This window comes from Pygocentrus nattereri, chromosome 10 (genome assembly GCF_015220715.1).
Source record: "Pygocentrus nattereri isolate fPygNat1 chromosome 10, fPygNat1.pri, whole genome shotgun sequence".
NCBI lineage: Eukaryota > Metazoa > Chordata > Actinopteri > Characiformes > Serrasalmidae > Pygocentrus > Pygocentrus nattereri.
In genome coordinates this window covers 39,797,185-39,810,036 of record NC_051220.1, presented here as the reverse complement: position 1 = coordinate 39,810,036, position 12,852 = coordinate 39,797,185, and the positions used below count along the sequence as shown (strand labels likewise).

General features: G+C 42.2%; 1 protein-coding gene across 1 annotated transcript in view; it reads left to right on the top strand.

Moving 5' to 3' along the window:
* syne3 (spectrin repeat containing, nuclear envelope family member 3) overlaps positions 1-12,852 on the top strand; it is a 58,064-nt gene that overhangs the window by 34,172 nt on the left and 11,040 nt on the right. Inside the window, exons 13-17 of the mRNA XM_017711280.2 lie at positions 1,201-1,373; positions 3,226-3,886; positions 5,545-5,697; positions 6,346-6,519; positions 7,383-7,424. Coding sequence (XP_017566769.2) covers positions 1,201-1,373; positions 3,226-3,886; positions 5,545-5,697; positions 6,346-6,519; positions 7,383-7,424 — 1,203 coding nt within the window. The remainder of the gene's footprint in view (positions 1-1,200; positions 1,374-3,225; positions 3,887-5,544; positions 5,698-6,345; positions 6,520-7,382; positions 7,425-12,852) is intronic.

Sequence of the window (12,852 nt, the reverse complement as noted above, 5' to 3'; positions counted from 1 at the left end):
AGAATATAAAGGCCAACATGCATTTTCAAATTATGTCAAACACTGAAAATCGACATAATAGAGCGATATAATAACGTATAGCGCAGCACTAAACTATTACCCAACTATGAATTCCTTTAGCAGACAACATGCCACAGCAGAAGAAAGAGCTCTCACAAAAGCTAAGAGAAGAAATGATTTCATTGCTCCAAAAAGATGAAGGTCTACGTAAAGATAAAAGATATCCGACAGTTAAGGTTCAAAGAGACACAGTTGGAGGTATCATACGCAAGAGTAAACTCATAGTGCAGCAGCAAAACTACCTGCATGTGGAATAAAGAGGAATCGGACACTTGATCAGAACAGCTGAGAGAAACCAAAGACGTGCAGTATAAGCTGACCAGTGAACATGATGAGAGCACCACGCAAGCAGTGACCTCATGCCTGGACACCTCGCCTCGCAACAGTCTTGACAAAAAAGCACATAAAAGTCTTTGAACATGCAAGAAGGAGTTTGGACTGGCCTGTGGGGTTCTGGGAGACATTTTTATGAAGTGGTGAAACTAAATTAGAGCTGTTTGGACTCCTGGATCAGTGGCATGTCTGGTAAAAGTAACACCATCCTCATGATCAAGTGTGGAGGTGGAGGTGGGGCAGTCGTTTTGAGGGTCTTTTTTGCTGCTGCAGGAACCGGCAGTGTTTACCTTTTGATTGGCGTCGTGGATTTGTTGACATACCAGCCGTTTTGGAGAAGAATGTGTTGTCTTCAGTGTGTAGATTAAAGTTTGGTGATAAATTGACTTTTTTTTTTTTAGCAAAGCTTGTTTCAGGGATCTGTGTGGAGTGTCCTTGAGTGACCATCTCAGTCTCTGGTCTTAAATTCTATTGAAGGTCTTTGGTGGGATTTAAAGAAAGCTGCGGTGGCATGGACACCAGGGAACATTAACGAGCTGGAAGGACGTACCGGAAATGTTTATTGGAGGTTATGAAAGTGCAAGGGAAGCAAATTGGGGGTTGAATAAATTTGAGTGCAACTTTAGCCAACGTAGGACCCCCTGAATACCAGTGGGCATTGCACACACTGAGTAGCAGCCTTGCTGAATCTTTAATTTTCTGCATTTTTGTCTGTATGTATTTGTCTGTACTCCTGTCTCCTCTCAGATAACAGTGTGTCTGGAGACAATTGTGCTTTACTGTCTTGTTTATCTCTGATTCCTGTAGAGGGCGCTGGGGGAGTTCCCTGAGAAGGAGCTGCAGCTGCACCGGACGGATGGACACGGTCAGGCCGTGCTGGCCAAGACCTCCGAGGAAGGCAAAGTTCACATTCAGCGAGACCTCAAACGCCTCCGTGAATCATGGATGTCCCTTCACTCGCTCAGTCTTAACCTCTACAGGTCAGATAGTGGGAACAGCAGCAAAATCTTTGGTGTTTTGGCACTGGTGGACAGTCGTATGCAAAAGTTTGAGCGCCCTAAGGTTTTTCGTTTAAAGATTTTCGAAGTGAAAATAAGTTGACTTATCCTCCACGAAGAACTCACTTAAATATCGCGTTTTCGTGCACAATTTCTGTTGATTTGTGTTTTATGTACTTTTAAATGTTTTACATGCCACATTCAATTCATTAAACAGATAGTAATTGTGCACTAAAATGTGCAGAACTGTGCTCTCTGTAGAGCGGCAAAATTATTGTGTAAAAATAATTAATGTCAAATTATTATCACTTAGAAAGTCAATAAAACTTTGGCCAGGAGCGCCCACGTTTTTGCCTAGAGCGAAATATACAATAAGGGAGTCTTTTCCTGAGGACCTTTCTCAAGAACAAATTTAAGAAAAAAACAGGACGATTTTGGTGAGTGAGGCCCATTGCCTTTTATGCTAAATACTGTTTTTATAAAACACTAAAACTGAGCTATAAACAACGCAAAAAAACCTGAAATGCTTCATATGAAACCTTATATACCATGTCTCCATTTCCTACACTCATTTTTCATACTGTGTTGAAATTGTTACACCCTTAATATACCGCAGGCCTATATTAAACCATCTGACTGCTGTTGAAATGTTTCCTTTTCTGATGGATGCTGTAGTTTCACAACCTGCTTGCAGAAGTGCAGTAGTTTGGTCACAAATTTACATAACCCCCTACTTGGGCACTATTGAAGACTGGTCCGTAGTAGGGTTCGGTGCGAGGTATTGTATCTCAACCAAAAGAACAGACTGAGCGATTATCTAGATTTCCTCTGACTGCATGTTATGACCCTTTTTTCTCGTTTCTACCGACTTCGTCTTTAGTTTCACCCTTTTGTACTTTTGCTGGCGGTTTTTGGTTTTTTCCGTGTTTAGACTTGGAACTGGTTTGTGGATTCCGAATTCTGTCTATCCCTGGGATATTGTGAGCTTCGTATTTGCCTGCCCCGCCGCGTTCGTCTCTCCCCTGTCAAACGTTACAGTTAGCTGCGTTCCAAAGCCTACACTCTCAGAAAAAAAGGTACGACAGCCTCGCTGTGTGACAAGAATACCCATCTTCTCACTGTGGTGGTACCCTCAGGGGTACATCTCAGTACCTTTAGTCATGGTACGTAACTGAACCATAATGATATTTTCTAAGATGTATTGACTCCACACACCCTGCCTCGCCTCCAGGCTTTTTATTAAATGGTTTTGTTTTAAAACATTAGTTTATAAAAAGATACAAATATCTACTTTTCCACTGGGAAAAACTTATTTAAGGTACACAACTGGACCTTAAAACCACTGCTGTACCTTTGAGGGAACGTTTACACTGTTTGTACCTTGATGAATGAATCATGGACCTGCATGGTACCTTTATTTCTAACAGTGTAGGCTGCAGTTGAGGTAGGGCGGTCCTTGGTAGGACTGTTCTGTGAAGACTCCTCCTTAGTAGCCTATTGGTCACACACATGTAACAGCACTAATGAGGCTGTATGGTGATGCCACCAGAGCGGCGCAAAACCCGTGAGGGAACTGGTGAGAGAATAAAATACTTCTAAGTAAGATACAATATATGGACATATATAATTCATTTTAAACTTTATAAGCCTTATAGGCTGCTTTTCTAGGCTGTGTACAAAGGGTCCTTGACTTTGGAACGGCCTGCTATGACGTAGTGACCGAGAAATGCAGCCTAGGCTTTGGAACGCAGCTATTGTGTAATTCATTAGTTGATTTTTAGTCCAGGTATCACTTTATCCCCAAGCTTTTATTATCTTTCTGCCTTCTTTTCAGGCTTCTTAATGGTCACCGAGCATCAGGGGAACCAGATTCTTCCTTTTACGCACATGAGACCTTAAACGAGGCAGATGATTTCCTGGAGCTTGACCAGAGACGTGTGCCATTGGAGGAGGCCGGTTCACTCAGAGGCAGCGGATCTACAAGCAGAGCCAGAGCAGATGGTCATCCAGGCCAGGAGCTCGACTGGCCTTATGAGGGCTCAGGGTTGGGCAGAGGGTCAGGATTTGAAGCTGATGGGAGATTTGTTACAGGTCATGATGGAGGAGGTCAGATAGCTGATGGGCAGTTCAGTCCTGGAGGTAAAGTCAAAGTTCGTCCAGAGATGAGAGGGAAGACTGCTGTGGATGATGTGGACTCGATGGTAATAGGAAGAGGCTACGAGGAGCAGAAGGATAGAGGAGATGAGTATGGAGCAGGTTTGGTGAGGAGAGGAGGCTCCAGGAGTGGAGGGAGGACAAGAGAATGGGTTGAAGATCATGCACCTGGTATAGAGGATCTTGATTTGGAGGGAAAACGTGGCTTAAGTAAGGATCAGTATTTAAGTGAAGACCAAACTGGAGCTGGACTCACAAGACGCATCAGAACCTCAGACGCCGAATTTAGGAAAAGGCAGCCGTCTCCATACAAACCAGGTGCAGCTCACGGATTTTTGGAGGTCAGTATCGTCAGAATAACTTTATTTGGCTGTATTTTCTTTTATAACTTCTGCTTTAGGAAACCGTTCAGTGTGTCATGGAAACTTGTTCGATTCAATTAAGTTATTTTATCATGATTCAGAACTATTTTAAAACATTTTAGGGGTGAATTAATCATCAGTTTTAAGGCCGAATCCAGTTAAAACTGTTTTACAGCCAAATTGGCCGTAAATTATTACTCAAAGCTCACATTGTATGGGGTAAATGCACATATGAAGCACACTAGAGCATTTCCCATGCTTTCTTTTAGCCAAAGCTGCAATGTAAATAATATTATTATTTAATGAGTCAATTAAATTAGTAAAATGAAAAATATTTTGTCTATTTAAATACCATAAATCACAAAGTGCTGCAGTGAAACTATGATTCGACTGGCTATTTGGCACAATAATATTCATAATTCATGCATTTTGGACGTGGCTACAGCTGTCATATACAGTGTGAGGGCACTTATTTGCCTCACATTGTTTACCTCACAGAATTGCATAAACAGATTGGCCAAAATTTAAAAATCTAAGTAGTATTTTTGCCAGTTGCATCTTTGGAGAAAAAAATGATCTACTAATCCTGGCTGATTCCAGTTTTGCAACCATGTTAGAAACACATTGACTTATATAATTTTCCCTAATAGGACTGTTTCCACAGTAGTGCAATGTGGTTGCAGTAAAGATGATACAGTAGAATATTTCTACAGTGTTCACTACTGTGTTAAAGTCACAGACCACCCTTTCGTGTATTTAATTTCTTGTCAGAACAGCCATTAAGTACAGGTTATTCATTTTCCAGCCTTGGGGGAAAGAAGCTTAATATAAAATAACACAGTAAGATCATTTGTGTTTGGTGTGTCCACTCTTTACCCTTATTACAGCTTCCATTGTTTTCAGGAGACCCACCTTTACTTTCTCAAAGAAATCTGCAGACACACCTCCAAAGTTCAGTCTCAGAAGTTGGTTCAGCATTTTCTGCTCCTCATGATCCACATATTCCCAAGTACAAATGTAGACTAAGTCCGTAAAAACCTATAAAAGCTTGATTTTATTCTCGCTCTCAAAGCTGGAAACTTGCTGTTTATCTGATGGGGACAGTTTTTCTACCAGGTCTTATTTTTTGTAGCTTGTAGTTATTTTTAGCTTTTTTTTTTGTTTGTTTTCATTATTTTCCTTTGGCGTTCCCCTTACTTATCGCTGCTGTTGGGACGTTTTTCAGTTTTCCACATAATTTGAATGATTGTTGAGCCTTTACATTGCGTGTAAATTTCATGATGAGTGGACCGAAGGAAAAGCCCACAATGACTTTGAAGACCGTCTGGTTCCATTGACTTACATTAAAAGCCAAGTATGTTTTTTCCTTCACCTGTAAAGTTTAAGATGCAAAAATACAAGGTTTTGTTCATACAACAGAGATATATAAGTGGACTATTTTATATTTAACTGCAGTATTACACATTTGAAAATGGCCTATTTCCAAAATAATGACCACATACTTTAACCTGATTATAATCGATTATAACACTGAGTCGCCACCTTCAGATTGATTTTTACAACCCTGCTGTATATACAGGACAATGTTTACTGCACAAATATAAGAGGAGTGCTAAATGACTTCATTTATGTTGCAGAGTGACGTGAGAGAGCGTGATCATGATTGGGAGGCTCTTCGGAGAGAGTTCGAGGCTTGGCTTCGTAAGGAAAACGACAAACTCTCAGCAGTTGTAAACAACCAAAGAGTTTCCAGCGCCAAAGAACTGAAGATAAGACAGAATACACTCAAGGTCAGGCTTGTTTGTTACGTCCTCACTTTCTTCTTTTTCCCCTTTTGATGAAACTTTCATGTTTACTCAGAAAAATCCAGCGTCTCGATGAAAAGCTGAACGTCCTTCTGCGTTTTGATGTCCTATTCGCTTGGTTTTGAGTCGAGCTTTAAGCTGCTGTCTTGCGTTAGGGAACGAAGGAGCTCAGCGGGACTTAAACATATACCCATATGAGTGTTATAAGACTCTTCTAGCCGTGGTGTGCTGTACCGCTCTGGCTGTCATGACTAGTCTGTTACCTTCAGCTCTGAAAAACACAAACCTCACAAACACCAGGCGTCCTGCCAGAGGACCAAAATAGCTTCTGGCTCTGGAATCGACTCCTTTTGGTCGCAGTTTGAGTGCGATTTGGGGGAAAGCATTAATGTGTTTGGCATAGGCTGTCTGTTCCTTGAAAGGGAAATATTTAGAAGTATTTGTTTGTTTGGAAACCCCATGGAAGATCTACTGCTGTTTAATATCCTCGAATACTATTCAAAGTCATGTAAACATGCATTTCCAAATATCTTTGAAATTCAAAAACAAGTATTACGCACCTTCTCCTCTCACTCGTTAAAAAAGTAGGAAGAAATGAATAAAATACTTTTCTCTGGCTGTTTTTTGCTGCAGGGTTTGCGTGCTGGGGTGACCAGGGGTCAAGCTCTGTTCCAGCAGCTGATGGACGCCTGGCATTCTGATGCTGGAAGAGAAGATGTGAGTATGGAGGAGCTGCGGTACAAATGGATGCTCTACAAATCCAAACTGAAGGACGCAGAACATGTCAAAGCTCGGCTCAAACCCAAGGTACTGCAAAGACCAGCAGGGGGCGCTAAAGTGATTTATTTCTTTTTTTTTTTTTTCCTTCTTTTTCCGTTTCAGCATCAGTATCAGAACCGGAAGCCTGTTTGTTTCAAGTATGTCAAAAGATTGACATGGTGTCTTAAAATAACAACTTATTTTCTCAAAAATGTGCTTAGTATCTTAAAATAATGGCTAATTTTCTCATAATATTGACTTAGTATCTTAAAATAATGAGTTATTTTCGGGACAGTTAACTTAGTGTCTCAGAATAATGTTTTATTTTCTCAAAATCTTGCTTAGAATTTTGAAATAGTGGTTTGATTTTATCAAAAGATTTTAATCTTTTGATAATAAATCCTGTAATTTATTTATTATCACAATATAAAGACTTATGTGCGCAAATATTTCACATATCTCAAAATAATACTTAAAAATAAATAAATAAAATTAATTTTAAAAATGACTAATTGCTTATTTTTAGATTCTGAGACAAAATTATATATATATATATATATATATATACTATATAAATTATGACAACGACTAAATTTTAAAATGGTAAGTATAATATAATAGTAAGATCAGTGATGAGCACTGGCTGTTGTGTAATAGATTAGTAGGATTTGAGGTTGTGAACTATTCTCAGGTCAGTAATTTCTCTTTGGTTTTGTCTTTTGTGAAAGTAAAAGATGAGTTTAATTATGAACTTCATTCTTTTCAGCTGAATTGGATATATCAGTAAAGTCATCTACAGTGCAGGTTGGGCAGAAGAATAAAATTTTGTTTCTGAACTTGAATGTTGTGATCACTTCCAGCCACAAGGAGGCACACTTGTAGCACTGATCCAGCACTCTGCTTTATTCCAGGGTGACGGCGTCCAGCAGGAGGAGCTCATCCGAACTTCAAAGGTACTTTGTTTGTAATTATTATTTTTCTTTGATGCAGCAGTTTCGCTCCCATTTACACTGCAGTTATAAGGCGTTTCAGCCCGAGCTGCTTTTTGAATGAAGCACAATATGCAGCAGCCAATCAGACCAGAGCTCAGCGTCAAGAATTTTAATACATCAAGTGAAAGTGTAGAATATGAGCCGGTATAATCTTTGAAATAATTTCAAAGGATATTATTTTTTTTTGGCAGCTTTATTTTTAAAAATGTAAAACAAATCTGAATATATGAGAAGGATATGGCCATAGAGCTTCTGTCAGAGTGAAAAAATGAGGACGGAGCGTTTATTATCACGGGAAGGATCAGGGAGGAATGGAGAGGAAGAACTGATGACGGGGTTCAATGGAAAGTTTTGGCACGCAGCTCACACAGTTCCACACTCTGCCTGTTTTACATTGTCATTTTACCGCCCCCCCCTCCGTTCACTGGGTGCGCAGTTCGTATTTCAGACTCGTTGCATTTCATATTTCATAGTCATGTTCGTTTTTCACTGTACGTTCTCGCAGGCGTAAAGGGTTCAAGCCGTTAGAGAGGCTCTTTTTTCCTGTGTAATGGCGAGTTGGCCTATTGAAAGTGCATTAAGAAGCAGCCGTGCAGTTCAGCTCAATGATCTCTTGTTTTCCCACCCAAAGTCAGCGTGAACCCTGAGCTCTAAACCAACACAACAAATTTAATTTAGCTGCTCTGTGGGAAGCCGGCAGATTAAGAAATATCACAGCTTCCGCTCCACTCTCACTCTCCGAGGAGCAGCCTAAGCTTTCTGGATCATTTCTCTCGGATTCTTTAGGATTTACACCTTGTTTCAAACGCAACCCCCACCCCAACCCCCTCACCCCACTACCCCCCTCACCCCCCCCCCCCACCCCCCTCACCCCACTCTCTCTCTCACTACTGCTTTTTCTTTCTTTTGCTACTTTTAGTCTCTTTCCCTCCAGCCACTCTATGTCCTTTCTCTTTCACTCTTTCCCATTGCTTTCTTTCTGCCTACTTTCTTTTTCTGTCACTACACTCTCTCTCTCTCTCTCTCTCTCTCTCTCTCTCCTTTCTTCCTCTCTCACTCCTTGTCTTTCTACCTTATCTACTTTTCTTTCCTTCTCTTCCTCTTTCTTTCTTTCTGTCTGCTTTTCTTCCTCTGTCACTCCCTCATTTTCTAGCCTATCTCATTTTTCTTTCCTTCTCTCTCTCTCTCTCTTTCTCTCTGCTTTCTTCCTCTCTCACGCCCTCATTTTCCACCCCATCTCCTCTTTCTTCCCTTTTCTCTCTCTCTCTCTCTTTCACTCTCTCTCTTTCTCTCTCTCTTTCTCTCTCTCTTTCTCACTCTCTTTCTCTCTCTTTCTCTCTCTCTTTCTCTCTCTCTCTCCTTTCTTCCTCTCACACTCCTTGTCTTTGTAGCCTATCTCCTTTTTCTTTCCTTCTCTCTCTCTCTCTTTCTCTCTGCTTTCTTCCTCTCTCACACCCTCATTTTCCACCCCATCTCCTCTTTCTTCCCTTTTCTCTCTCTCTCTTTCTCTCTCTCTCTCTCTCTCTCTCAACTTTCTTCCTCTCTCACTCCTTGTCTTTCTACCCTATCTCCTTTTTCTTTCCTTCTCTCTCTCGCTCTCTCTTTCTCTCTGCTTTCTTCCTCTCTCACACCCTCGTTTTCCACCCCATCTCCTCTTTCTTCCCTTTTCTCTCTCTCTCTCTCCTGTCTGAGAGCAGGTTCTCTGCGTGAAGGTGTGTAGAGTCGAGGCAGGTGCGCTGCTGATTCTGAATTACAGGCTGTGCTGAATTTGTCCTGATTATTTACATGCGCTGCCGTCAGCAGAGCAGGATATAAACAGACTTCTGCATCACAGCTGCAGCAGAAAGGTCATTTACAGACAGTGTGAATGAGCGGTGAGTGAGAGGCCTCTCTGACTTCAGCTCAGGATTGGTCAGTGTAATGAGTAACTCCGCCCCCGATTAACATTAACTTTAACTTTATAGTATTTTTGTAAGGCTTGTCCGTCATGTGACGTCTGCTTTACTGCATTATCATAAATCTGATTCTGTTTCTGAAATCTGATTGGCTGATCCGCTTTCAAAGCTTGATTTACACACATACGACCGAGCACTTCACCTGAATTTGGTATGAATTGAGTTATTGAAAATTGTTGTGCTGTTTTTGAGATACTCTTCTATTGTTATGTTGCGGGACAATGACAGCCTCTTGTGAATTAACTGCGTCCTCTACAGAGAGCACACATGAATATGGCGTTTTTCTGCAGTTTTAGTGTAGAGTTTCTATTTGTTTGCCTGGTTCAGCATATTGGAAAACACTTTTGTGCAGGCCACTGTGATACCCTGGAGGGTGTAGGCTGAAGGAATACAGAGGAGGAGGCTTCAGTGGGCACAGATCTTTTATTCTTTCGTTCCAGACATTAACAAAAACAAAAGAACGCTAGGCTGTGAGCGGATAGCTCTTCATTACTGCAGGCTTTAGAGTTGTTTCCTTCTCTGGAGCTTCGAGGTCAGTTCGTCTCTGCCCGAGCGTCCCTGCCTCCTAGGTCTCTCTCTTTCTCTCTCTCTCTCTCTCTCTCTCTCTCTACTGGGGTAAGAAGCTTGTATTAGTGGGAAAAGAGAGTCACCCACAGGTCTAAGCGTTTGCCAATCAGTCCATAGCTGTATCCAAATTCAGGCACTGCGTCCTTTGGAGGCTGCATTTAAAGGCCAATTGCGTCACAGCGGTGCGACTAGACTGTCCCATTTCGAAGGCTCCTTCATATGAAGCAGAGAAATGTGTCCTTTTCCATGGCAACAAAAGATCCAACGAGTGGATCCTTCGGCAGCCAACATATTTCCACAACATATTTCCACAAGGGTTAGGAGTGTGTGAATTTTTGACCGTTCTTCCAGAAGCGCATTTGTGAGGTCAGACACTGATGTTGGACGAGAAGTCCTGGCTCACAGTCTCCACTCTAATTCATCCCAAAGGTGATCTATCAGGTTGAGGTCAGGACTCTGTGCAGGCCAGTCAAGTACCTCCACACCAAACTGGCTCATCCGTGTCTTTATAGACCTGCTTTGTGCACTGGTGCTCAGTCATGTTGGAACAGGAAGGGGCCGTCCCCAAAATGTTCCCACAAAGCTTGGAGCGTGAAATTGTCTGAAATCTCTCACCATAATCCCCCCTCCACCAAACTTTACACTCGGCACAATGCAGTCAGACAAGTACCGTCTCCTGGCAACCTCCAAACCCAGACTCTTCCATCGGATTTCCAGTCAGAGAAGTGTGATTGGTCACTCCAGAGAACATGTCTCCACTGCTCTAGAGTCCAGTGGTGGCGCTTTACACCACTGCATTTGATGCTTTGCATTGCGCTTGGTGATATATGGCTTGGATGCAGCTGCTCAGCCATGGAAACCCATTCCATGAAGCTCTCTACGCTGTTCTTGAGCTGATCTGAAGGCCACATGAAGATTGGAAGTCTGTAGTGATTGACTCTGCAGAAAGTTGGTGACCTCTGTGCACTATGCCCCTCAGCATCCGCTGACCGCTCTGTCATTTTACGTGGCCGACCACTTCGTGGCTGAGCTGCTGTCGTTCCCAATCGCTTCCACTTTGTTATAATCCCACTGACAGTGGACTGTGGAATATTTAGTAGTGAGGAAATTTCACGACTGGACTTGCTGCACAGGTGGCGTCCGATCACGGTACCACGCTGGAATCCACTGAGCTCCTGAGAGCGACCCATTCTTTCACTAATGTCTGTAGAAGCAGTCTGCAGGCCTAGGGGCTCGGCTTTATACACCTGTGGCCATGGAAGTGATTTGGATGGGTGAGTGAATACTTTTGGCAATGTAGTGTATGTGATGTGACCGATGACATCACACAAAATGATTAGCCTTATTTGTTTATTTATTTATTTATTTGGTGCTACAATAAGGCCAGAGATAACAGTATATAAATACCGCCTAACTGACACATCAAATCACTCACACACTTCTTCTCTTTGCTCTTGTTCTAGACAACCTTTATGCAAATTAACTGGGAGGTGACCAATCAGATTGTTATTTTGTGTAGTGGTAATCTTATGTCACACCCACAGGCACGCGGTGAGATGTAATCCTGGAACGCACACAGAGCGGGGGATATAATGGGTGATATAATGTTATTATAACAATACTTGATCATCTTTAAGGTTAAAAATGATATAAGGCAGCTTTGCAGTTCAGAACTGGCCTGCAAGGCTGCGTTCACATCACCAGGTTGAAGTGGCACAAATCCGATTTTTTGCCCCAATGTGACTCAGATCTGGTGTTTTCAGGGCGGTGTGGACACATCTGACCTTTTCAAATCTGACCCGAGTCATTTTCATATGTGGTCTTAGATCGGACACGTATCTGATTCATGGTTATGCGTCCTTAATGTTGACGCTCGGATCGGAATTCATGTGCTGTTTTTCCATCATTCAGCGTTACCATGGCAACAGCACCGAACAAACGTTAAAGCCTGTAAACGGTGGAAAAGCAGCTCATCTCACCTTTTTCTCCTCCGTCTGGCTCTAATAATGAAGCTGAGAGCTGATCAGAGTTAATGATCTTCTCAGCGAAGCTCGTTCTGCTCGTTAGTTTGTGCTGATGATGCAGTGATTCAGTCACGTGACGTTACTGAGGAGGAGGAGCTCATGAGGCTCATTTCAGGACGCCGGTTCATCACATTAATGACGGATTTGAATCACTCAGCTAAACGAGTGGGAACCGTCGCGTCACAGAGATTGGATTTGAGCGAAAAAACGGCTTTGAGCAGTAAAGCTTGTAATGTTAATGTAGCTTAACTCTCACCCTCAAACAGCTGCCTCAGCACCCCCACCTACCGCGCCTCTCTGATGACGAGTTCAGAGTGTTGCCCTGGCCTCCAAATTCCCCAGATCTCAATCCTGGAACAAGTGCGATCCACAGCAGCTGCGTCTCACAACTTGCAGGAGTTAAAGGATCTGCTGCTAACGTCTTGATGCCAGATACCACAGAGCACCTTCAGAGGTCTTGTAGAGTCCATGTCTCAGCAGGACAGAGCTACAGTGTTTTGGAGGCATACGGAGGACCAACAGCATATTAAGCAGTTGGTCGTAATGTTTTGGCTCATTGATGTATGTAGACATGAATAGCATGTTCATGATTTTTTGACGTTAAGCATCTTCGAATCGTTCCAAAATGGTTTAAATGCTGTCCTGTACACTATATTTATCTTTCTCAGGACCACAGGACGGCATTAGTCTGAAACATTGAAACACTGACCTTAGAATTGGAAATCATTTTAAAAATATGCTTGTTGTTACATTGCTGCCCCTTATGGTAAAATCACTGTAACGTACAACCTCTCGTGGCTGTATTTTGTCATGTCAGTGAAGTTCAAAGCAGCTCATTATCAG